This window comes from Cydia strobilella, chromosome 13 (assembly GCF_947568885.1).
Source record: "Cydia strobilella chromosome 13, ilCydStro3.1, whole genome shotgun sequence".
NCBI classification, from domain to species: Eukaryota; Metazoa; Arthropoda; class Insecta; order Lepidoptera; family Tortricidae; genus Cydia; species Cydia strobilella.
Window position 1 is genome coordinate 8,592,412 of NC_086053.1, and position 27,225 is coordinate 8,619,636.

A 27,225-nucleotide genomic window follows, 5' to 3' on the forward strand; every position below is an offset into this window, starting at 1 on the left:
TATTATAGATTAACGAGCGTAGCGAGTGAATCCTATTATAGAACCCTTGTTCGAGCTGCTGAGGTGAAAAAAAAATTTACTTAAACTCCTTAAAATCGAATCTTCTCGCGTAGTTAAATGCCTAAGCTAATGTATATGTAAAATATATACTTAAAAGCCAACTGTTAGATGCGTAGAATGCAAATAAAATAGTATTGAATTAGCTTTTATAAGAAATTTTAGTTTATATGAACGAATCCAGTAATTTTATTGGTAAATGGCACACACACAAATGTCACAATTCAACAGCGTATCAAGGCCCTCAAAGTCCGTTCCACTCGGATGAGTCAGCCTCGCCCAGGTTCCAATTTCCTAGTATTATATGTCTAACATTTATTCAATGCAAAACTCATGTTAATTTGATTGTAAGTAATACAGTGAGTAATTGAACGCTTTGGACTATAAATGTATTTTCTGGAATAAGGATAGTTTAAAAAATAATAAGGAAAACGCTTTTGTTAGACATCTACAGTCAGCATGAAAATAAGATGATCAGTCAATTAGGCTCTTGCCGAGATCCGGCACCCATACAAATCCAGCAGCTTAGCTGTCCTACTTAATAATCCAGCAGGAGCAACAGGTTTTACATTTTCGACAGTCAGAAAACAGAGAAGGAAAGCCTAGGTACTTCTCAAACCTGCAGTTCCAGCAATCTGGCTCAGTGGAAAATATCGGGTGCTTTATCACAATAAATAGGTAATAGCTAGGTACTATGGCACATAATAAACAATTTACAATATATTTACCAGGCGTATCGCGAGTTTGATAAATCTTTCCATATTTCCAACATTTTATCACATTGCGATCTATTATTTTTTTTGACTTTGGGTCTTTCTGAATAGTCTGCAACTATTTCCGGTAAGATTTATATAATATTTTCGATTACGTTACAATTACCGACATCAACACTTCAGTAAAATGGAGTCCTTACTGAAAACCAGTAATTTAAAAAGATCAATTGGTTTTTTTCTAACCTACTTTGTCTATTGTTGATTAACTCACCACTGCTCTCCAGTACCAAGCCACAAGAAACCAAGGTTTTGTTGGTCATTAATGTTATAATGTACACATGTAAATTAATGCACACACTTAGATTAAGAAATGAATGAATTAAATTATTAACAATATTTGTATAAAAACTTGTTTAATAAAAACGTTTTGAAAAATAATTTGTTGTTTTTGTGCGTGTCTAATGGATTCAATTTTTTTTATGTTAAAATTACCATCTTTGTCCTACAACAGGGGTAAAGGCGTTTTTATAAATAAATAATGTGAAGGTTTCGCACGGGATAGCTTTAAATTTTTTGCTCTAACTCGAGTAGATTGAGCATTTTTTTCTGTGAATCGCACACTTCCCTTTTATTTGAATATACCTTTGCATTATACATAATAAATACATCTGCATTAAACATCGATTCTATTGAGGCATGTTTCATAAATATGAAGTAATCCCGGAAAACAACGCACCTAATACAACGCAAGAACAAGTTCCACTACGCAACAGTGTCTCGTCACGCACATGTTTCAATTACTTTTTCTAGCATTAAGTAGAAACCATGCTTATATGTCAAAAAACACCGATGTTACAAAACGGTACAAGTACGTGCCGGTGGTTAAGGAACCAGAAAACGAAATCGCAGCAATGAGAGCGAAACCTATTTAGCGGAGCAACATTTGGCTGCACGAGAGAAGGTACGGAAACACGAGAAAGTGCCCCGCGGTTGACAAAGGTCGGAAGTTCTGTCTAACGACCCCTGACGGCGACCAAAACCGAAACAGTGGAGACGAATTCGCAATGAACGATTTCTAATTTCCACAACGATGTTACGAACAATGATGTATTAAAGAAAACAATAGCATAAGTGACTTCGAAGCTTGGGGAGTGCAACGGTCCTCGGCGATTTTATTTCTTTCGGTTGCCTACTTACGTCTCGTGATTTATTGGATAGGTAGTCAGTACTCGAGTATTGTATCGGGAATCTATTAATTAATATTTTTCGGTGTTCCGACAGGGGGGTGTCACTGCGCAGTTTAGGTATATTTGGCCGGCGCACCGCCCGGGCAGGTGTATGGCAGTGGGCTGCCGCTCGGCTCGCACGATAGTCGTGTCACGTGGCGCTCGCGCAAAATTGAAAATACGCAATGGCTTCGAAACCTAAATCGCGATCTAATCTGTATAAAAGATAATGTTCTGTTTACGGATGTCTAAATAAACGGAAGAACAAGGAAGTGAAAAAACATTTTTTTTTAATTTCGGACTATTTTGACCGACATATTTTCAAAGGAATATACTTCTGTGGCATACCTACTTCCGTGAGAATCAGACATACTATCTCCGGATAAAAAAATTATGTTTACAGAATCAACGTTTGTAATTCCTACATATTGTACAAGTGACAACCCCGTGCCGACACTCGCAGCTCGGTCATAAAACTGCGGCGCGCAAAGAAGATTCACAGTTCGTGCGCGGTTATAAGTTTCAATTGTGCTTGCAGGCGGCGAGTGTAGGTATAATTTTATACCTAAATCTGGCTTTTGTGAAGGAGTGAATTTTCTGTACGGTAGTACTATTAGTTAGTACTATTAGTTATTCTGTGGCGAGGCGTAGACATAGCAAGAGCTTGCATGCAATCACAATTTCTATAAGAGTAGCAGAACATTAACACCGTACGATAATCATTGTTCCGTTTCCCCATAATATGTATGTCACAGCAAATAAAAAGTGAAAAGAAATGCAAATATTAGTCGTTAACGAGTATCATCGGCTGGGATGTAATTCACGACACCTGCTAATAGGCGCCTTTCTTTTCATGGACCAGTATAAGTTATACCAAGACCCTTAATGACAATACTTAAACGAAAGTCACGCTTGTAATGGATTAATGAGTAAATTAACTCACACAGCGGTGAAAATACTGGGCGCGGGCTGCAGCTGCGAGGCTGCGACCACGCACCCATATGTTCTCGTATTGATAAAAATGTAATTATAACATCGCGCTAGAAAAAGTGTGTCAGTTGGCGGCTGGCGACATCCATTTGTGCGCGAGTTTCGAAGTTTTTTTACTAGGTGTTATTTGATGAGATTACATTTTCTGTTCAGTTCAAGTTACAGGTCCCTATTTGTTATCAGTCAATAAGTTACCTACATGCCGTCATACAATCCACCAAATACAAGAAGCGTAGGTGCCACACGTTCGTATCGTGCTATTATTTAATAGTGCATTTAACCGCCAATTCCAAATAGAGTTCGTATAAAGCGAGGTTTAGACTATTAAGAACTTGCATTACAATTTTCATTACATCGCGGTATCTGATCAAACTTTTGAATTTACCTCAGCAGTCAGCAATGTAACATAAATTTCATGCAAGCTCTTGCTATGTCTACGCCTTGCTAAAAGCTCTGTCAGGTACTTTTACATATAATGTCACCCTATATACGTCCCACTGCTGGGCACAGGCCTCCTCTAATGCGCGAGAGGGCTTCGGCTATAGTCCCCACGCTAGCCCAATGCGGATTGGGGATTTCACAATTTCACATACACCTTTGAGTTTGTTTGCAGATGTATGCAGCTTTCCTCACGATGTTTTCCTTCACCGAAAAGTTAGTGGTAAAAATCAATGATATTTCGTACATAAGTTCCGAAAAACTCATTGCTACGAGCCAGGATTTAAACCCACGACCTCTGGATTGACAGTCGGACGTCATATCCACTCTGCCACCACCGTTTACCTTTACATTCTGATAAGTCATTATTTAACTTTAAAAATATTTACTTACCTACTTACCGAAAAACTTGCCTTAGATTAATTAAAAATTTAGTAGGTACACTAGTATTGAAAGCCACTACATCGGTATCGATGGCATACACAAATACCATTGCCGTTGAAAAAGTTATTTGCACTTAGCAGAAATACTTCGCTATTCCCCCGCAAAAAGCGTACCTAATCTGGTATCGATATTGGATCACACACGGACTCGTGCCTCGTGCACATGCGGATGTGATCGTGTCCCGCGGAAGGCCGGGCCCATTCTCAGCAGTGGCATTACCAATACCCAGCAGTACCATTGCAATGAGCGTAGCGAGCGTTCCACTCAGCTAAACCATAGAGTAACTGATACTAGAGCGTTACTGTCATAGTAAATTTTGTAACCCCAGTAAATTCACTGCCATCTTTCGACACACTTTAAAACTAAAAATGAAGATTTATAAAAATACGATAAAATGTATTTAAATATAGATAAATGATTTTTTTTATTTGCATTAATTATTTTTATGATTTTGACCCATGTTCTTTCACTGATATGCGTTAAAATTGTTAAATAACAAACGAAACCGTCAACGCCATCTATTCGACTGTAGCCCAAAACTAGTAGCGCCCTCTGAACGAGAATCAAATTTTCTTGATTTTCGAGGCACGTTTTTTCCTTAGACTGTATCTATCTATTACGGAGTTATATCTATCTTTGGTAGGAAGAACAGCCAATGGTCCCGGCCACTATGATAGTGCACTTTCTACGCCAGACCCTATTAGGCCTGCTTTTATTTATTACCTGCTCATATGAGGAAGCTGGTCGCCTTGCAGGTTTTCAAATTGAAAGTCCAATTTTGCTTTTCTGTTAAATAGTTGTCATGATTAGAAATCTTATTATTGTTAATCAATGTAAACTGTATTTATCTCATAATTCAATTGCAAAAACATATAGACCTGTACCAATAACTTCTGAGGTTATAAGAATATTAATGTTGCTTATTTTTTATATATAGTTTCCAGACCATATACTAAACCTAAAAATAATATTTTGTGTCATCCTAGGTATTTGCTTAGGTAGAAATTTAGGTATTTCTTTTTTCAATCAGCATTCTCTAAAAAAAATATTAGAGACGAAATTTTTTGTTTCCCTGTAAAGGCAAAGTGGCTTCCGACGTACACACGCATTTTGTGTCATTTTCATCCACGGGTATAATGGCATTTAATAAATACATAATATTGATCCTAAAACGCCTAAAAAAATATTAGAGTCGGTAAGTGAAGTGTTGTACTTTACAGAACATTGATATATGTTATTCAAACAAATCTGTGTCAAATTCATCCACCGCTTTTATTAAAAAAAATTTTTTTTCTAATTAACACCCTGTATCTGCCACAAAAAAAAATTCATATTATTAAGTTTACGTCTACAATATTATAATACCACATTGAGACATCATTCATAATTTGGGTCATTTTGATCCACGGTTTTTTTACTATCTGGCAAAATAAAACTTAATTGAGCAAGAAGGGCGTGCGCGGGGAAGGGTACCTACGCGGGTGGGGTGCTTATTATACTTGCCGCAATATCAGCTGGCGACTGAGATCTTAATACTATCTCCTTTACCCTTGTTAAGACCAACCAAGAGTGAAAGAGATGGCATTATGAGCTGTCTCGCCACTTAGTTTTGCGATACAGTGTATTTATTTCATTCGGAGGCATAATTACATTGTCTTATCAATCTTACCGTAGTAGGTATATAAATATAATTAAAAATAAACTGTAGGCTGCACTCCTCATACTGACCAACATTTGTGACGTTCCTAATAAAAAGGTACCACTTTCTCTGACAGGTTATTTGTATAAAGATATAATCAAATTTCGTCTTTATGGTAAACGACAAAGTGGTGGTGGTGGTGGACCTTTTGATTGAGAATGTCACATCAGCGACTTAAATATTACTTTTGTTTCGATTTTTAGTAGACTTTTTAGGTTTATTTTAAGACGCAATTTATTGTGATTTTTGTTATGTTAAAGCGTGGCAAGCAACATTAATTACAATGATGATGATGTTCATTAAATACAATATTTTTTCGTACTATACTGAACTGTCACCCTATACATGAGAATGAACAGCGCCCTCTTGACAATGATCATATATTACTGGTCAGGCTTTAATATGTGTCATAATTTAGTAAAGTCCCTTTTGTGGATTCTAAGTTTCCGAGTTACAGCAGTTTAGTGAAAGCGTTTTTTTTAAATATAAATTAAGGGTTGAATAAAGAGGAAAGAAAATTTGATTATTTTTGCGCTACGACGCACGGTTTAGGAGATACAGCCCTATAAAGTTTTTTTTATTGTTTTTTTTCTTTTTTTCTTTCTTACATTGTGTTTTTTGTACATTACTTTGGGGATTCATAAAGGGGAACGAAAATTTTATTATTTTTGCGCTACGACGCATGGTTTAGGAGATCAAGCCCTATAAAAAAAATCTCTTTTTTTGCGTTTTTTTTGTATAAATTAATGGTTACATAAAGGGGACCGAAAAGTTGATTATTTTTGCGCTACGACGCACGGTTTAGGAGATACAGCCCTATATATATTTTTTTCTTTTTCTTTTTTACGTTTTTAAATCTTAATTAAGGGCTTCTTAAGGGGAACGAAAATTTGATTATTTTTCGCTACCATGCACGGTTTAGGAGATACATCCCTAAAGTTTTTTTTGTCGTTTTTTTTTTCTTTTTTTGTCATTGCGTTTTTTGTTATTACTTTGGGGTTTCATAAAAGGGAACGAAAATTTTATTATTTTTGCGCTACGACGCACGGTTTAGGAGATACAGCCCTAAAATGTTTTTTTTCTCTTTTTCTTTTTTGCGTTTTTAAATCTTAATTAGGGGCTTCTTAAAGGGGAACGGATATTGATTATTTTTGCGCTACGATGCACGGTTTAGGAGATACAGCCCTATAACGTTTTTTTGTTATTATTTTTTTCTTTTTTTTTCTTGTGTTTTTGTATATTATTTTGGGGCTTCATAAAGGGGAACGAAAATTTTATTATTTTTGCGCTACGACACATGGTTTAGGAGATACAGCCCTATAAAGATTTTTTTTTTAAATTTGCGTTTTTTTAAATATTAATTGTGGGTTGCATAAAGGGGAACGAAAATTTTATTGTTTTTGCGGTACCACGCACGGTTTAGGAGATACAGCTCTATAAAGTTTTTTTTCTGTTTTTTTTTGTTTTTTTTTTTAAGTATTAATTACGGGTTTCTTAAAGGGGTTTTTTTAATTATTTTTGCACTACGACGCATGGTTTAAGAGATACAGCCCTATATTTTTTTTTTTTAAATTTTGCGTTTTTTTTTAAATATAAATTATGGGTTGCATAAAGGGGAACGAAAATTTTATTATTTTTGCGCTACGACGCATGGTTTAGGAGATACAGCCCTATAAAGATTTTTTTTTAAATTTTGCGTTTTTTTTAAATATAAATTATGGGTTGCATAAAGGGGAACGAAAATTTTATTGTTTTTGCGGTACCACGCACGGTTTAGGAGATACAGCTCTATAAAGTTTTTTTCCTGTTTTTTTTTGTTTTTTTTTAATTACGGGTTTCTTAAAGGGTTTTTTTTTAATTATTTTTGCGCTACGACGCATGGTTTAAGAGATACAGCCCTATAATGATTTTTTTTTAAATTTTGCGTTTTTATTTAAATATAAATTATGGGTTGCATAAAGGGGAACGAAAATTTGATTATTTTTGCGCTACGACGCACGGTTTAGGAGATACAGCCCTATAAAGTTTTTTTTATTGTTTTTTTCTTTTTTACATTGTGTTTTTTGTATATTACTTTGGGGTTTCATAAAGGGGAACGAAAATTTTATTATTTTTGCGCTACGACGCACGGTTTAGAAGATACAGCCCTAAAATGATTTTTTTCCTCTTTTTCTTTTTTGCGTTTTTCAATCTTAATTAGGGGTTCCTTAAAGGGGTTTTTTAAATTATTTTTGCGCTACGATGCACGGTGTAGGAGATACAGCTTATTTGTTATTTTTTTTCTTTTTTTTCATTGTGTTTTTAGTATATTACTTTGGGGATTCATAAAGGGGAACGAAATTTTTATTATTTTTGCGCTACGACGCATGGTTTAAGAGATACAGCCCTATAATGTTTTTTTTTTTAAATTGCGTTTTTTTTAAATATAAATTATGGGTTGCATAAAGGGGAACGAAACTTTTATTATTTTTGCGCCACCACGCACGGTTTAGGAGATATTATATCTATAATAGCTCTATAAAGTTTTTTCCTGGTTTTTTTTAAAGTTTTAATTAAGGGTTTCTTAAGGGGAACGAAAATTTGATTATTTTTGTGCTACGATGCACGGTTTAGGAGATGCAGCCCTATAAAGATTTTTTTGTTGTTTTTTTTTCATTGTGTTTTTTGTATATTACTTTGGGGTTCCGTATAGGGGAACGAAAATTTTGTTATTTTTGCGCTACCACGCACGGTTTAGGAGATATGGCTCTATAAAGATTTTTTCTTGTTTTTTTGTTTTTTTTTTAAGTATTAATTAAGGGTTTCTTAAAGAGGAACGAAAAATTGATTATTTTTGCGCTACGATGCACGATTTAGGAGATGCAGCCCTATAAAGATTTTTTTTGTTTTTTTTTTTCATTGTGTTTTCTGTATATTAGTTTGGGGTTCCATAAAGGGGAACGAAAATTTTATTATTTTTGCGCTACGACGGTTTAGGAGATACAGCCCTATAAAGTTTTTTTTTGTTTTTTTTTTATTGCGTTTTTTTAAATATAAATTAATGGTCACATAAACGGGACCGAAACGTTTATTTTTGCGCTACGACGCACGGTTTAGGAGATACAGCCCTATCAAGATTTTTTCCTCTTTTTTTTCTTTTTTGCGTTTTCAAATCTTAATTAGGGGCTTAATTAGTAATATTTCAATTCTTAAAGGGGAGCGAAAATTTGATTATTTTTGCGCTACGATGCACGATTTAGGAGATACAGCTAATACAGCCCTATAAAGATTTTGTTTCTTTTTTTCATTGTATTTTTCATGTATTACTTTTGGGTTACATAAAGGGGAACGAAAATTTTATTATTTTTGCGCTACGACGCATGGTTTAGGAGATACAGTCCTATATATTTTTTACAATGTATGTGCTCGAAAAGTGCGTTTCCTACGGAGCCATATCGTGCGGAAAGTACTGCTTTTCCGCACTAGTGCTTTTTGTTTTCAATTTTTTTTTACAGTACATATGGTGCTACTTTCTCGCACTAGTGCGGAAAAGAGCACTTACCGTGCATATGTCGAAAGTTAAAGGGCCATATGTACTGTAAAACGTACGATACACGTGCGAATAGGTAATTCGCAACTCGTGTCGATTTAAAACACTCCTTTTAATAATTAGACTTATTTGTCATGATATGTTTTTTTATTTACTCGCACAATGCATAGTAAAACATTGTATGATACACGTGCGTAAAGATGATTTCCGCACTTGTTGCATAAATAGCAATTTTTTTTTATCAAAGAATGAAAGAAAGTCACGGTATTAATAACCAAATTTTACTTTAGTGGTACCTTTTCCCTATCACTGTCACAAATGTATGTGGCGTTCACGTAAACGCGATATTTTTAAGATTTCCCTGCGCAATGTTGCCAGCTCGCTCGCAAATCAAACATGTACTTACAGTTCTTTTGCATAATGGTGACATTGTACAATATCTATAGGTATAAGTTTTAAATAGGTAAAAGATAATTCGACGCATTCTTTGCTTGCTGCTTGCTTGTTGCTTGTTGTTGTGTTGTTTGCGTAACTTCTTTGAATAAGTTGCGTTAATTTGGCGCACAGGCGAAGTAAACATGCGTTGCGTACGGCAAGGTCACGCCGCGGCCCCACCCTGCACGGCCTCCGTTGCCCATTCAGACCGCCCGCTAGCTTCGTTTGAACGCAAATAATATTTTTGTAATATTTGTTTATGCAGTGGATGCAAGTGACACAAATTCATACATCTTATTTATCCCGCATTTCAAATTAATAAGATGCAAACTCTAATATCTTTAATATTCTTTTGTAACGGTGACAGCCTGTTACAACAAAATCATCAAATATCTTATGAAGCTATGCCTTAATAAGACACAAAATCATTTAATGGACCTATTTAAACGATTAAATTCGACCTAAGTAATTTTTTTTAACTCTAATTTTTTTTTGTGTCATTTAGAATATTATGACATAGTATCAGATTGCAGTGGACGTAATTGACACAAACTATGTTTTCACACTAAAAACACTATCCTAAATGCAACACAGTTACATGTTTTCTCTCGAATATTTTTTTCTCCAAAATAATTAAAAATAAAAAATAATTACCACAAAATAACAAATTACTAGAAAAGCAAATTATATATATGACACAAAACAAAATGTAAGATTTACATCTTAACAAAGTATTCATAAGCGAAAACAGAATTGACTTTAATATTTTTATAACCTAGTGGTCAAAATATAGCCAGCGGTACAGGTCTAATAAAACGCCACCAGAAATAAATATAGGGCGTAAAATTTTTATAAAATAAGTTATAATAAGGAAAGTTAGGTTAGGTTTGAATAACAATTACATCAAAACGAAACGTCGGTTCTAAACGTCGGGATGTATTATAAATTCAATATACGCGATATAATCCGTTTTCATAGTTTTATTTCATGAGTAACTATCGCGGTAACCGAAGACAATATTAATTACATCAATTCAGCCATGAAATAAATAGTACTTAAGTGTATTTTTGTTTCTGTTTTTGTTCTGCTTAGCAATGACTAAATGACCAAACACATTTATAAATGCATCCAGAGACATGTCTCGGCATTGAGTATCAAGGGTTTCCTGTCGGCTTGCAGTCTCTCGCATGATAATCTGCAGTTGCAACTATTGCGATGCGTTTAGCAACCGCTAACAGATCTTTCGTGTGACCAAAGGGCCGGTATTTCAAACACTATTGACCACAACTTGGTATATATACCTGTTCAAATAATGTCAATATGCTACTTGAATGCTTAGGTGAATCAGTAATCAGTAAATATTAGGAACCGGAACCTATTAGTGTTAGGGTTAAGACGAACCTAAGATACCTAGTTAGAAGCGCAAATATGCCCCAGTTGGAGCTTTGACTCAGTTGCGAATATCAATCCCTTCGGTCGTTAATTTATCAGCACTCATTGCGAATTTCCGCATTTGTATCGTAAATGACTATTTCATTTTCTCATGCTCTGAAAGAGGGTCATTGTTGTTCTAAAAGGTGTGCAGAAAATTATACGTTTCTGCACTAGAGCATTTTACTTTCCAAGTACGATTTTTTACTATTTTTTACGATAAGCAATTAAAATTTTTGTTGTATTGGATTTGTAATACAATTTTCATTCTGATATTTAATTCCTTATGCCATAAATAACGATACTTTTGCCTAAATTGTTAATTGATAAGTAATTCGGGTGCAGAAAGGCATCATTTCATCCCTTGGTTAACAAATCACTCCTAACTCTTATAATCATGAACACGGAAAAAAGTCAATCGAAGGAGCATAACTAATGTTAATAATATATACATAAAATTTTGTGTAAATATATTTTCCATAATCTCAATATCCATAGAGAAAATGGGGACTACGTTTGTATGGAGAAGCGCTCGTCCACTTTTATTTTTAGCGCCATCTTTTTGCTTACAGCGGCAACAAGTGGTAAAGCAAGTAACTTCCAAGGCTCTATGTCAACGTTTATTCGCTATGTAATAGCGCTCTGCAGTTTTGTCAACTATCGCTAGGTGGCTCTGTAGTCAATCATTACAAAGCGACGCGATAGATGGCGCTTGGAGCAAGTAGCGATAAATAACAGATAATATTGTCTTCGGTTACCGCGATAGTTACTCATGAAATAAAACTATGAAAACGGATTATATCGCGTATATTGAATTTATAATACATCCCGACGTTTCGAACTCTTTACAGCGTTTTACCCGTTGACCACGAACGCTGTAAAGAGTTCGAAACGTCGGGATGTATTATAAATTCAATATACGCGATATAATCCGTTTTCATAGTTTTATTTCATAAATAACAGATAAATAAATAAAAGTTCTGTGAATTTTTATTATTAAATTTAATCAAGATTTTAATTATGCTCTGGCACACCCAGTTTGTCAGTAGAAAACAGCGGCAAATTAAAAAAAAGTTCGCGAAAGGTGGTCCTCCCATAGAAATGTTGTATTTCGCGCCTTTTTACTGCCAAATTGGGAGTGCCAGAGTATAGGTAGGTATACTTATTAGTTATTAATCGTTGTTGTTTAATACCAGACAAAGTGCCAACATAGTTCACTTTCTATTTTCTATGATAAAAGGGCTGCAAAAACACGCTTTTACCTAATTGCTCGCATGTACAGATGTGCGGTTAAAAGTTAATTAGGTATTAATTTAATTCATTGTCTTAAACGAATGTTGTGTGTATTTATAATTAAATAGATAAATAAATGTGTGATCGGTGCAGGTACCACCTGTCATACCTACCTATCATAAATAAACTTTTTTATTCACCCCTAATATATCTGGCAAGCAAACGGCAAAAAGTTTTACAGCACTCAACCCATAATTTTAACAGTTACTTATATCAAGTTGTGCAATGACATGAACATGAATGCACAACACTTGCTGACAGGAAAAAAATGTGTTCGTTTGTCATCAGCTTGGCGTCTCATTGTTAGGTATACCCCCACGGTGACGCTTTGAAAGAGGTAACATGTTTCCACCAGATGTCCCTAAACCTTATCCCTGCGAGTTTCTCACGTCACGTGCAAAACGAATTGTTACAAAGGGATTTTACCGTGAGACGTAAGTAAGTACCTTGACAACCATACTTTATTTAGGTACTTACTGAGGTTCGTATTTCAAAACAATATTTGCGTCTCGTCCATAAAAACTGGTTAAGTAATAAATAAACGTTGAGTTTTTAAACAGTATCGATGCCCATAAAAACAAAACTATTGAGACAGGATGCTGGACATAATAGTGGTATTTTTAATAATCGTATATCCGAAGACCTTGTAGTCAATCACTCGGCAAAATCTAGGTAGGTAGGTATTGCATTTTTTCCTTGAACATATTTACCAAGGAGCGTCAAATTCCAGTTCATATAAATTCTGCGATAGTTCCTAGATTTTATTACATTCCTACAGAAGAATACTTCTGGTAATATCCACGCTCGACGATAAAGGACGAATGAAAATAAAATATGTATAATCAACTTCTATCTTTCTGTCATACCAAACCGCGTCGGGCGTGTTAAATCGACTGCCCCTTGTACGCTGGATCTTGTTTTCATTTTTTTTCCTCGTTGAAGATGTATCAGACGCATTATCCTGGAGGAGGCTCGTTTTGGGCGCGGCGGGGAGGGAGGGAGGTGCGCGTGCACATAACTCGGGACTGACGTCACGGCCCTCGGTAAAAAAACTCCATGAACCCGCTCAGCCAAGGCCTCCGCGCCTCCTGCATTTACATGTTATTATATTAATGCGTTTTGCCCGTCTCGTTATATTCTCTCGAGTCTCGACCGACGCCATTGCATGTCTATTTCTCAAGAATCTTATGATTCCAGCATTTATTTGAATTTTCGAGCGCTTATAGCGATTATAAATAAGAATGCCTGAACAATTTATAAGCTCCAGACTTATGAAATAATAAACAGGTTTTAGTGGCAATAATGTGACGTCTTAATAGTAAATCCGTCGACAGTTGTGCAACTTAATCATAACCCAGTTAGCGGGCGTGAGCCGGCAACAACCACGTTAACATTTTTAACGGTAACAAGGTACCTTCAAAGCATCTGTGTGCTACCTGTTGGTTTAAGCTCCTTCTTAAACCAAATTTATAGCTTGCGTGACTTATCTTTAATGACTTTTATGTACCTACGCATAGAATAGGAAGCTTAAAACGGTATTCGGTAGGTTACTCACTATTCACAACCCACGGTAGAATACACGAAATATTTTAATAATAGTCTAGTGTGAGTATTTCGCGTCGTTATTCACTTAAGTACCAAGTACCAACAAGTACTTAATGTTGACCCTCGGGAGAGAACTACGGACAATCAACACTAATGACTTACCTTATTATACCTATGAGATTCTTACACTTATGAACTTTTTATTTGTTCCTATAAACATGCGTTGACGAAGCTAGCAGGATTAATTGGACTGAAGTGATAAATCGTTTCTCTTTATTATTTACCTCCTCACCATATACTCGTCCGTACAAACTTTACAAACTCTTAAACTTAAAACTTAGTTCATACAAAATAGATTGCACCGAACAAACTAAAAATTAACAAAGCATTTTTCATTGTCCTCAGACTATAGTATGGGGCAACGCTACAGTCGCCGAAGTTGTCTGCGAGCCATTACAAGAGGCCGGCGCGGTAGTGGCAGGCCTACCATCTGGGCCCCTCTCGGCCCCGGTAGCGGTCACGCTTGGTGGGCCCCTGCCTTCCCCAACCAGTTTACCCGCGCCACCAGCACCTCCAGCGGCTTTGCTCTTTCTAGGAGGATCCAAAGCGCCGGTAGACGCGAGAGCAACGGCAGCATCTCTGGAAGGGGAAGTGCTTGTGGTGGAGTATCAGCCGCCGCAGTGGGATGGGAAGGACCTGGACACGTTTATCGCCTGGGAAAAGATTTATGGTAAGTACATAACTGCATAGGACTCATAAGAATAATTCTTACATTAATAATGTTTAGTAATAACATTTGGCCACGATTTAACGAGCTTAAAAACTAATACATAATATGATTAATATGTTGACAATGGATGTCCGATCCAAAGGAACAACTGCTCGAATAATAAATACCTACACGATAAGATTTCATAATTTTAAAACTAACACGGGACTTAATCGCGAACAAACTTAAGTTTATTTATGGCCTGACGTTTCGAACGTGACGTTACGTTCGTGGTCACAGGCAGACTGGCGAATTATGAGCGAAAATTATGAGTGAAAATCGTGTTAGTTTAAATCAGTATACGATAAGATTTCTTCAGCGAAGCTATGTTATTTGTACTCATACACAATTGGGCTGAGAGAACTTTTAACTTTCTTCAATTGAAGCTACCTAATGCTTCGTCAATAAGCTGCAAACGAAGCGCGTTCAGTATTCCGACGGCGTCTGTTTGTAGAAAGCGGTTTGGCAATAAATGAGACGCGTACGCACGCTATTGTCCGGTAATCTTTCGCAGAACTGCCTTGTATGCAAACCTATTGCAAGCGCCGTGACCATCATATCGATATCAGAAACTAGGTTTAACCCGCGGCTTTGTCCGCTATGTTGTACTTGCTGTCTGCTACAAACAACTTCTTATGGCCGCCCCACACTTGGTATTCGAACTATGTGTGGAATCCGCGAACGTAGAATGTGAATTCGTTTAATCATAGTTTACTAATATGAATAAAATCGAAAAAAGTCGTGTAAATCGAAAAAACCCTTGAGTGAGAAAAGTTATAGATTCATCATTATTTATTCCCTTCGGTTATTCGCGATAGTACTGTGTCTTAATACGAATAAATTAAATTGCTAAAGCACAACGAAAATCAATTATAAGCTCCATAATTAATTGACCCATCAGAAACGTGAAGTTGTTTGATCATTGTGTTAACTAACAATGCTGTTATGTAAACCGTTTATTTGATTAGCATTAAAACGTTTCCCAATCAACTCATATCCATACGTGAGGAGTTCAAGGAGTTTAAAAGGTCTGGGTTATTTATTATCGACCTATGATTAAGCGGAGATGTTTAATGTAAGGTGAATAAGTTATATGGCAATTATATTTGGCGTGGCGTTTGATCTGACCTTTGCAATGCACACAAATATTTCAGTGACTTGGTGTATATAAAAAGATATAGATTAAAAGATTTGCTATGCTATGAACAGCTAATCGAATATATATATATATATTCGATTAGCTGTTCCGTTCGACTGTAACTAAGGTTACATTACATAATATGTGTGACACCCACTTTCTCTTTTATTTCAGCTGCGACTCTATTCTCGGCGGTGGAGCTTTATGGCAAGCCTCTGTTACGCGCTGCCGTCATCACGAAAGAGGAATACCATTTGTTGTTCTACTACCTGGAGTCCGTATCGGAGGCCAGCGAAGCTCTCACGGAGCGCATGAGGAAATATATCGACTCCGGCTTGCTTATCAACGAAGGCAAAAAACAGGACGATACTATTTCAGTGTCATCAAAAAAGACAGAGAAAGAACCGGAACAAAAGAGCATTCTAAAAGAATTGCTTCAAGAAGGAGTTTTGTCCCAAAGAGATATTGACGTTTCTTCGGAAATAACGACCTCAGATTTCCATGAACAATCAGCTGAAAGTCGTAAATTTGATGATAACGAGTCTCTTGTTTCCTCAGCTAATACTAGTCTTCGTAAAGTTATCGTTGATATTCCCATAGATTGCAACGAATCCATGGCCGATAGTTCTATTATAGAAACCAGTGACAATGTGACCACTGTGACCATCAGGAGCGGCGGTCAATGCTGCGCTGATCATAGGATCTCCGCTGATGCTAGTGAAAATGTTTGGGCAAACGTGAGGTGGGATTTTCTCAATCCTACAGATTTTGGTTACGACCAAGTGAGAAGTGTGCAAAGAAGCCGATCAGATTCTGCCCTCACACCCTTAAGCAGGCGACGAAATGAAGAAATCTATGAAAGATTACGAGACGTAGAAGGTGAATCTTGCGGAAGCATTACTCCTTACGAATCTATTGAAGATCTATATGACTGTATTAAGAACGCCCAATATACGAGCGCGGCTGCCGAAGAGTCCTCGCCCTCGACCGAGAGTCAGTCTGAACCGCAATTTCCCGATTTCTTCGAAAAAACCAGCACTATACGTCAGAGCTCTGCGAGTAGTGAAAAAAGCGGGGACTCTTCCGTATTTCCGTTTTCGAAATGCGGTTCGAGCGATTCCGCGGGCGCTATGACGTCTTGCGAGTCTACCAGTGGCATAAGTACTTTTGCTTCGAAAAGTATGCCCGAGTCGTTGAAGTGCAGAGAGCTGCCACCACCGCCGGCGGAGGGTGATGCTACTGAGAGTGCGATCCTGCTAAAACAGCTCTTCACTGGAGAACTGATGGATACGTACAACGAGTTTCTGTCGGCGTATCCTCACGCCCGCGCCCTGTTGCGGAGGAAAGCGCGGCGCGACGAACACTTCACCGCCCTCGCAGACATCAGACGAGGCGCTGCAAAGTACACCATCAGGGACTATCTACAACTTCCGGTAAGTTACTTTTGCATACCTTTTAACATTTGTATAGGCGTTGAGGTTTCTGGACGGGTGTGTTCAATCACATGTCACGTACTTGCAAGTGCATGTGTTACGAAAGCAAGTGCTGTATTATTCTTTGCTCTTGACCTTAGCTCGGCTCGATAGATGTTCGTGGCTTGTAATGAACGTGTCAAATGTGGTGATTACTTGTAATCGACGGGAGAACGAGAACAATGCGCTGGAGAGCGTCGGCCGAGCTGGATTGATTTAGATTGAGCGTCGGTTTAATCGCGCCGTGCGACAATGATCCGTTGCGCCGGAATAAGACTAAGAAAATGAATTTTCGACCGGCTTTAGACATTTCCTAATCAGGTTTATTGATTTGTTGTACCATAAAGTCGAAATATTAGGTAGGTACATAAATGAAACGACACTGGTACAACAAGCTTTATGTACGTCTCCCTTATCCCTGAGCAACTTCATATAGTGTAGCAGATGATGATTGACGTAAGTAGACAGACTGGTGTTTTTCGCTTTTAAATATTTTTTTAATTTGTAAATTTAATATTGTCTTCGGTTACCGCGATAATTACTCATGAAATAAAACTATGAAAACGGATTATATCGGATTTTGCATGTATAACCAGCCTTAAAGTTTATAGGGGTCATTATTTTTAGTATGTGGGTATTTTTGCACTTTGTAGTTATTCCTCAGTCACCCGTTGACCACGAACGCTGTAAAGGGTTCGAAACGTCGGGATGTATTTTTTTTATTATAATCCGTTTTCATAGTTTTATTTCATTTGTATATTTATTTAATCTTTATTGCACAAAATAAAAACCTATCGTACAAAAGGTGGACTTAATGCCAAAAGCATTCTCTACCAGTCAACCTTAAGGTAGGTATATTGGTTAATGAAGGTAATTCCGCTATCCTACAAACAAAGGTATGTGTATCGTATCTGTATAAAGTGTAGAGTAACTTTATTGTATACGATGAATGTTTTAAATGTGTATTTTCATTTTAGTTCCATAATAGCATCTAGTTAAATTTACATTTAATGCATGACTATAATTATAGTTCACAATTGGTTGACATAGTAAGTCATACCTGAATAGAAACGTCCGGTACGGGGTTGTGATCTTGCGCAGCCATGATCCAGCGCGGCAAGACATGCGCTCGCACATTCAATGCTAATCGACCAGAAGAGTGCGATGGCGCTTTGTCTCCCTGAACACCGCTGCCTTTCCAACTTATACCACAAACGTACCTACCCGAAGTTTAACTTAGGTGGTGTCACCCAACTTTTAAAGTAGGAATATTTTTAACCAGACGTACCGGCAGGTGATTGATAACCAAAGAGGAAAGTGTTCATTTGAAACTCTTTAAACTTCTTTGTTAATCATTGTGTTAGGATAACCATGTGAAGCCTAAAAAATAGGATAAAATAAAACTTGAAAAAAATTACTTGATTATTTTAAAAGCATGAAACTTAATTGAGGGGCTTAGTTTAGGGAGATGTGTGTAAAACATTGTTGGGTATACTCGTACTTACGATTATACCCAACAATGTTTTACACACATCTCGTACTTACGATTTATCGTATATTCGTACTTACGATTTACGATTGTAGTTTTTGGCTGTGTAAACTGAGCGTCAATGTGTAAGTGTTTTTAGTAGAGCGGCGTTTAAAAATATATTTTAAATAATTGAAGGTGGCATGAAATCAATTTATCTTTCGAGAATTGGAATTCCGAATATTGATGTTGTAGATGCGATCTGTATTATGTATTCCGTTTATTAATTGGAGTAATTGTCGTTTTAAGTTTATACCTACTAGGGGTGCGGGATAACTTACCGAACTATTTTACTGTGGTTCTGGTTTACTCCTTGTTGAGCGTCCACTGAACGGCGGCACTTAGTATATTGTTGTACTTAAAGTATAGGGATTCCTTTTGGTTTTATATTATTCAAATTTTCTTCTGAACGCAATATCGATTTAGCGAATATCGTCGCTATACTTACTCAACCTCATATCTGCAACAATCATTTGATGGAAATGTCGTTTTTCTTTCATTCGGAATACGGGTGTTTTTGTCATCAAATGAGTGTTGCAGATACGAGGTTGAGTAAGTATAGCGGCGATATTTTACTTTATTGACATGTGTCATGTACACACTTCTTTTTCTTCCGCCTTGCCGTATATTTGAAAACCCGACAAGGAGGTCAGAATAGATAATTAAAACAGGTTAGTTTGATGTGGCGCCAACATACTGACTGATAAATAGAATAGAATAGAATAGCATGTTGCATAGCATGACTATAAGTAATTACCAGCGTTCGGACAATGGCCCATATTAATAGAGTTAGACCAAGAAAAGTCTGCAACGATTTTGATAGCATACGCAGTGCAAGTGTTGTTTTTACGTCATAATTAAGAAGTTTGACGTTTAAAATAACACTTGCATTGCGTATGCTATCAAATTCGTTGCAGACTTTTCTTGGTTTAACTCTATTATGTTTCTTTTCTATCTTTTCCATTTTTTATATGAACAGTGTCCAAGGTATTATAATTCGATTTGACGATGTATCACAGACACAAGAATGCTTTAAGAGGTTGTAAGACTCTTGTTTGTCTCTTTGTTCTCAATATACGAACAGAGCATTCGTGATTCCGATTCTATCAACGGGATTCCACATTCAATGATACCTAAGTTATAAAACGTTAAGCTTAGGGTTGTCATGTGTTTATAATGCAGTGATATTACGTTGCTAACTTCAACTTCGCGTCTAACCTTACGCTAGCTTAGGATCTAGGGCCTTGCCTAGAGTCGGTGCACGCGCACGCGATTTCAGTTTACCGCATGACCGCATGAGCTAGTCGCACAGGCCGTCATTTGTGTCATCTTGATGCGGCCACTGTAAGCGGCGAATATGACAAAAGATTGGGTTCGATTTAGTAGTTTTTGTACCTACATAACAAATATTAACAGTAAATATTATAGACCACAATTATAACACTTCCACAATCATAACGAACCTAATGGCCTTACACAGTAGGAACTGTTAAGCCGCTTGCTAAGGAAATAAACTTGTTAGAAGTATTATAACAAATTATTAAATTATTTTTAGAAAATATTTAATTTGTTTTTATTTCAAGTAGAACCACTACTATATAATTTACCTATATAAACTGAAATAAATGTCATATACTAAGAAAAAGTGACCAAGGCCTTAGGGGGCGCAATAAGCCTTCAGTAAGAATTGCATATACTTCTAAAAATTCAACCTATGCCACCATGGCCCGGTGGCGAAATGGCACAGGCACCTGCCGCGATAGCACAGAGGACGCTGGTTTGATTTCAGCCTGGGGCACTGGAGGCCTTGGTCACTTTTTCTTAGTCTTTGACATTTATTTCAGTTTAAAATAAACTTGCCTAAAAATATTGAAACCAACGGTTCACATATGAATTCTGAGGACGCGAAGTGTTTGGCGATCCGGCAGCAGCGCGCACCCGCACTTTCCAAGTTTCCACCACCTTGCCTGCCTTGCTTGCTTGTAAAATACTGCAAAAAAAAACATTTTGGGTCAAAAACGTTGACGTAAGCGTTTGACAGCCCTGAGCTGGCGGGCTTGATGGCGCGATTTGCCCCTCGCAGCGCTAAACCGATCTGATAGTGCGCCGCTAATGCTCTGTCGCCTTTGCACTTCATAGCCCGTGTTCATAGAGAGAAGCATCGTTTTATATTGTAAGATTGTAACACAAAACGTTTTTCAAAATTATGTTTTTCCTCTGCGCTGTACCAAAGGCGTAGTACAACCTACAGAAGATATGTTGAGATACATTTATACAATAACTTGACTTTACTAACGTTTTGCAACAACTTTTTAAGCATGTCTTTCTTCTTAGTTTTAGTCTGTTACGTAAGTACCTACTGGGTACGTCATGGAGCGTTATTCAGATTTTTAAATCTGCTAGGTTTTGTTATGGATAATGTATGACAGCTGCAAATTACATGTAGAAGGAGATAACAAGAAATTAGGTAGGTAGGTGCCTAACTATCTGAAAAGACCTCCTGGTCACGAACTTTAAACAATTATTATGCATTGATTTCTTTGTCTTTTAGAGCAGGTGTTAATGGGTATTAGTCAGAGCCTTTACTATCTCAGTATTTGCCTTGTTGTTAACTCTTCTCTACACGGCAACTGATGTGTCGTTAGGATCCTCTCTACGTTATTTGACTAGGATATCCGAGGATACGAGAGTACATTAATATTCTACTAAAATTGGTAACAATGCAATCTTGTACGTACATAAATGTTGATACTATGTAAACACATAGTAGTAATAATGCTACAAACAAACGTTTGTAGCACTATTTTGAGCAATATAATATACAATATGGAGTATATATTGTATATTATATTGCTCAAAATAGTGCTACAAACGTTTGTATATCAAAGAAGAAGAGAGCCTTTTGGAATTTGAATACAAAATAAGGCATTTTCATTAGTTAAGGCTAGACGCAAAGTATTAAAATCCAGATAAAATAGCCATAAAATATTATAAGTTGTATACAAACAATATTTCTTGTATTCTCATGAGCACACCTTTGCCTCGCACAGCGAATTCTCGGGCGTATACAAATCGGGCCACTTTACGCAAACCAATATGCATATTGAAACGTGTGATAAATGTCGCACTAAACATTTTAAATTGTCACTAAATGCCTACACAATATCTTATACTTAGCAATACCATTTGTAAAGAGTCTGTTGCGGAAGTATTTTTTTTGTAGATATGAATTTGATAGACCAGTATATTAACATTTACGAGTCCCTTTGTAGCTGTCTGTCAATCATAATTTGACGGAAAGCTTGAAACGACGTAAGTGAACGGATATGATGGGATTTTAGTTATTTTTGTATTATTTAAACTTATGAAACATCAGTAAACCGGTAGGTAGGTACCTACAATAATAGCCATAAAAACTTTAGATGCGAAGGTATTATTAGTAAAAAACTAAATGTATGTAGGTATTCTACTGTGAGGTTACTAAGAATAAAACCCATCTTTATATTATTTTCTGTCAGAATAATCCATACTATCCATACTACTTCATTCGAAAGTGTGTCTGTCTGTCTGTTACCTCCTCACGCTTATCTCTATACTAAATTTCAACTAAATCGGTTCCCGGGGAAGACATAGGGTAGTTTTTATCCCGGAAGCCATTCTTTAAGGGGGTGAAAAAGGGGGGGGGGTGGAAGTTTGTATGAGAAATCAATAAAAAGCAGATTGGATAAAAAAAAAGCTACCCAAATTACTAAGACGAAGTCGCGGGCAAAAGCTAGTAACTTATAAAGGGTCACTATTCTTTATTATCTTTAATAGTACATTTGCAGGTAGATAGTTGTAGAGTTAGACCAAGAAAAGTGCAACGATTTTGATAAATTTGATAGTACACGCTGTGCAAGGGTTATTTCAAACGTCAAACCTATGAAATTATGACGTATAAATAACGCACTGCGTACGCTATCAAAAATCAAAATCGTCGCACTTTTCTTGGTCTAACTATAGCAGTGTTTACAGTACTTCCTAGTAAACAAGTAATTTAGCCAGCTTTATAATTTGCGTTTCATGGTGTCCGTCGCGTCGCGTCTTTGATAAATCTAACAGTTAATTTCTCACATACTTATTCCGACTTAATAAAAGCTCATTGCAGCATACCTAAACATGATTATTCAACATTTCCATCAGAGGTCATAGTGCCGGTCCGTACTATCACTACGTGTATGCATCACGTCAGTGTCGCAACAACGTTTCCATTTCAACTCTACAAGTTCTATAAATTGTGCAATCGTTTCGGAGATTCCACTCTTTTAAGTTTTCCACCGACTGGCAACATTAATAACAGAACCAGAAGTAACTGTTACCTCGTGTCAAAATCGTAAAAGTTAAACGTACGCCGATTATTTTAAGAGCTTTATCCAAAATAGAATTGAGTAGCCAACTTTGACTGTGTAAATAAATATAAAATTATTTGGTTGCGTTATAATAAAAAAATATTGGGTTTAAATTGATAAAAAGGTTTACGTAAGAGACACTTGCAGTTAAAAGATAAGAATTATCGGTTTAAATCGGTTCTGTTATCTTTATCTATAACTGGGTTTTAATGTAACTTCCGAATTCGGTCAGCACTCCAACACTGATATTACATAATATTTAGACAAGGAATGGTCTGATAACGTTTTCTTGGTTGGGTCAATATACCGTAATTTTTAACAAGCGATCGATTCTGATGTAATGTCTAAATTGCGGTTAACTTTGTTCCTTATCGTGGCAACGTTTTTGTTTGTTTAAAGCGTAAAGCATTACATCTGGCAAATAAAACGTCCATAATAAGCAAACAGCGGCAAAAGTGAAACCGCCTTTACATAAACAGCAAGAAGTTGCTCTATTTGTACAACATAAAAAAATCCAAAAAGCAGAATAATCCGAACGTGGCGGCACATCTTGGTAAGTGTGAATAGTTATCATTGCGCGTGCGCGCGGACGGAATGCTAAACGCCGTGGCTAGATGCCGCCTGAAGAGACATTCCTCATTGTCTATGTGCGACTCTGCGGCTATTAGTAAGGATAAGTGAGGTTTACATGGTCGAAATGCCTGGCTGTTCACGGCATTGTTGAACTATTTATAGTTAGGGCTTGGTTAAAATGACTCGGGGAAGTTTTAAGTGTTAAATAATGCCCTGGTTACGAGTTAAGTAAATTAAAAGTAGTGGACGAATATGCGCAAACCGCTTTTCCATACAAATAGTCCCCGTTCTCCTCTCTTGTTATTAATATTATACAAAACATTTTTACACAATTACATGCATATACCACAGCTATGCCCCTTCGTTTGTTTTTTTAGGGTTCCTCCAAAGGAAAAAACGGAACCCTTATATTATAGAATCACTCGTGCGTCTGTCCGTCTGTCTGTTTGTCCGTCTGTCACAGCCTATTTTCTCCGAAACTACTGGACCAATTACGTTGAAATTTGGTACACATATGTAAGTTTGTGACCCAAAGACGGACATGTAACGTGTAAACGTATTACATATCAAATGAAAGAGCTCGTTGTGAGACTCAATTTTTTTTTGTAATTTTTAAAGAGTAGCAGGTATTTAATTAAAAGAAATAGCAAAAAAATTACCGTTTATTTTCCTTTATCTCCGAAACTACTGTGTTTAAAATAAAATAAAAATACACAAAATACTTCTTTACCTATAGATCACAGGAAAACCTATTAGAAATGTGCAGTCAAGCGTAAACCGGACTTAATTATTTAGATTTTGATCCGACCCCTACGGATTTTTTAAGGACATTTCACTCACGTTTCTCATATAAAACACATTGTTAAAAATTGTGCAATGTACGGAACCCTTGATACGCGAGTCCGACTCGCACTTGGCCGGTTTTTTTATGAGCTTGCAAAGATTTGTATGGAATTTGTTTGTCTGTTCCTAAATATACTTAATAATAATACTAAAATCGTATAAGGTGGTTAAATAAGTATGCATCAAATTGTGGAAAAAAAAATTGCCTCTGGCCAATATCCAGAGACGAAAATGGGGACTACGTTTATATAGAGAGGTGGTCGTCCACAATCCTCTTAAAACATATTTTAAAATTAAAATATATTAAAAATTAAATTTTATTTCAAAATTAAATTGAAGTTACTACCGTAAGTTACTACAAACAATAAGATGTACCAATGTAGGCTATGTACTTAGTATGTTATTAGCCAAGATTACCCATCTGTTTTAGGGGGTTCCCTCTGCCAACAAACTGTCTTGCAGTTTGTCAGAATAATTAAATGTAAAATAGGGTTTATTTCGTCAGAATATTTTTTTTTTTTTTTAGGGTTCCGTACCCGAAGGGTAAAAACGGGACCCTATTTACTAAGACTCCGCTGTATTAGCGGCAATATTTAGTTTATCTTTAAATTTACTTGTGTACAGTTTTTACGATCACAAGTTGATACTTGTAACTGGTATTTGCTTGAGGCAATGCTCTCCGTAACACTAGGAATTCAGGCCCAGGTATCGTTTAATCGCGTTTAACTCGTTTTGACGGCTGTTCTACACCATAAAGTTAATAAAATGATATCGCAATGAAAGACGACAATGATGTTGATATCTGCATTTAAGTTTACTTGATATTATCAAAATGGAATAAACAAGATTATCGTCGGCATCTGTTCAAGCGGATGGATTCATTAGAGCTTATTTTATGATGTTGATTCGTGTATTAACGTAGCTCTTTTTCAAACATCAGTATTTACAGTCTGGTAAAGTTCATTGTAGTCGTTATGGTCCTGTAACGAATCAAGTAGTCAGTACCTACTTAGCTGGCCCTCCACCGATAATGGCAATCGTAATTGCAAAAATTGCAACCGAGAAAATGTTGTGAAAGGAGAGCCTATACCTATACGTGTAATTGATCAATTGTGGGTGTTTTAAAGTCTTTGTCTCTTTCTTTTTGTTCTTTCTCCCATTTTACACGTATTTGTAGACGTAATAAAACGAATAACGTAACTTTTGCCAGAAAAAGTTTAATTAGAGCCGATGACGAATAGTGCAGATCTGATATAACTAGCACTGCTCTCATCACATCCGACCGGACGTTCCTGGCATTGTCCAATGAGAAACATATAGTAAATTACCGTAAAGTATACCTAGCCTCGTAGTATTCGAAACAAGCCAATTTATTCCTTAAATGTAATGTGTATTTAATGGTGTTATAGCAAGTGCTCATTAGTTACAAGTAGGGATGCAACGATACCGATATATCGGCAGATATATTTAATCGGCAGGCCGATATAAATTAAATTGAATTTCTTTATTGTCGGATAACAAGTGATCCATTTTTTTTGTTAGTACATTAAATGATTTATAAGAAATAGCGTGATATAGCGTGAAACAAACGATGCTGCTAATAATTTGAATAAACTTTGTTTCCTTAACAAAAACCTACCTAAAGGGAACTATAATTACTATCTTGGATTTACTTTTGCTTTGATTGCTTGATGGTTACCTAAATAAATGTTTTCTTTGATTTTGATTTGGCATTTTTCTTTATTTTTTTACAGCTTTTCACACTTCACATAATCGAGTGCCTATTATGCATAAGTATGTTTTATGCATATTAAGTAATGCATATAATTCCTTATTTATTTGTTTTATGGAATGGAATGAGCTCCCTGCCGAGGTTTTCCCGAGGGGCTACAGTATGGGGTTCTTCAAAAAAGGAGTGTACAGGTTTTTAAAGGGTCGGCAACGCGCATGTAATATCTCTGGTGTTGCAGGCGTCCATAGGCGACGGTGACTGCTTACCATCAGGCTGGCCGTATGCTTGTTTGCCACTGACGTGGTATAAAAAATAAAAAAATAAACAAAAATCGGTATCGGTATCGTATCGGCAAAATCATGTATCGTTACATCCCTAGTTACAAATACGTCCGTACGTACCCTAGTTACAAGTACGTCCTTTATGATAAAATCAGATACAAAAACATTATTATTTCATTTATAGATTACCTTATCCTATTTAATTCGCTAATAAATGTTTTTCTTCAATGACCAATGGGTGTATTTTCAAATGGTCTAAACTCCCACAAAAGTGTATTGATAATAAATAATACAGTAAAATAAACACCGTGTAAACGCGCTGGCTAACAATCTAATAAAGTATTACGTGTCATTATAAACTTTAGAAACGTGAAGTTACGACCACTGTGTCCACTGGGGAGTTACGAAGTTACAGCAAAGATAGATATAACTCCGTAATAGATAGATACAGTCTAAGGAAAAAACGTGCCTCGAAAATCAAGAAAATTTGATTCTCGTTCAGAGGGCGCTACTAGTTTTGGCCTACAGTCGAATAGATGGCGTTGACGGTTTCATTTGTTATTTAACAATTTTAACGCATATCAGTGAAAGAACATGGGTCAAAATCATAAAAATAATTAATGCAAATAAAAAAAATCATTTATCTATATTTAAATACATTTTATCGTATTTTTATAAATCTTCATTTTTAGTTTTAAAGT

At 36.3% G+C, this 27,225-nt stretch overlaps 1 protein-coding gene across 1 annotated transcript in view; it reads left to right on the plus strand.

Annotated features, from left to right (window-relative positions):
* The window catches only part of LOC134746626 (uncharacterized), a 164,845-nt gene that overhangs the window by 44,557 nt on the left and 93,063 nt on the right, over window positions 1–27,225 (plus strand). The window contains exons 2-3 of the mRNA XM_063681063.1: window positions 14,206–14,530; window positions 15,882–17,140. Of these exons, the coding sequence (XP_063537133.1) occupies window positions 14,206–14,530; window positions 15,882–17,140 (1,584 nt within the window). The remainder of the gene's footprint in view (window positions 1–14,205; window positions 14,531–15,881; window positions 17,141–27,225) is intronic.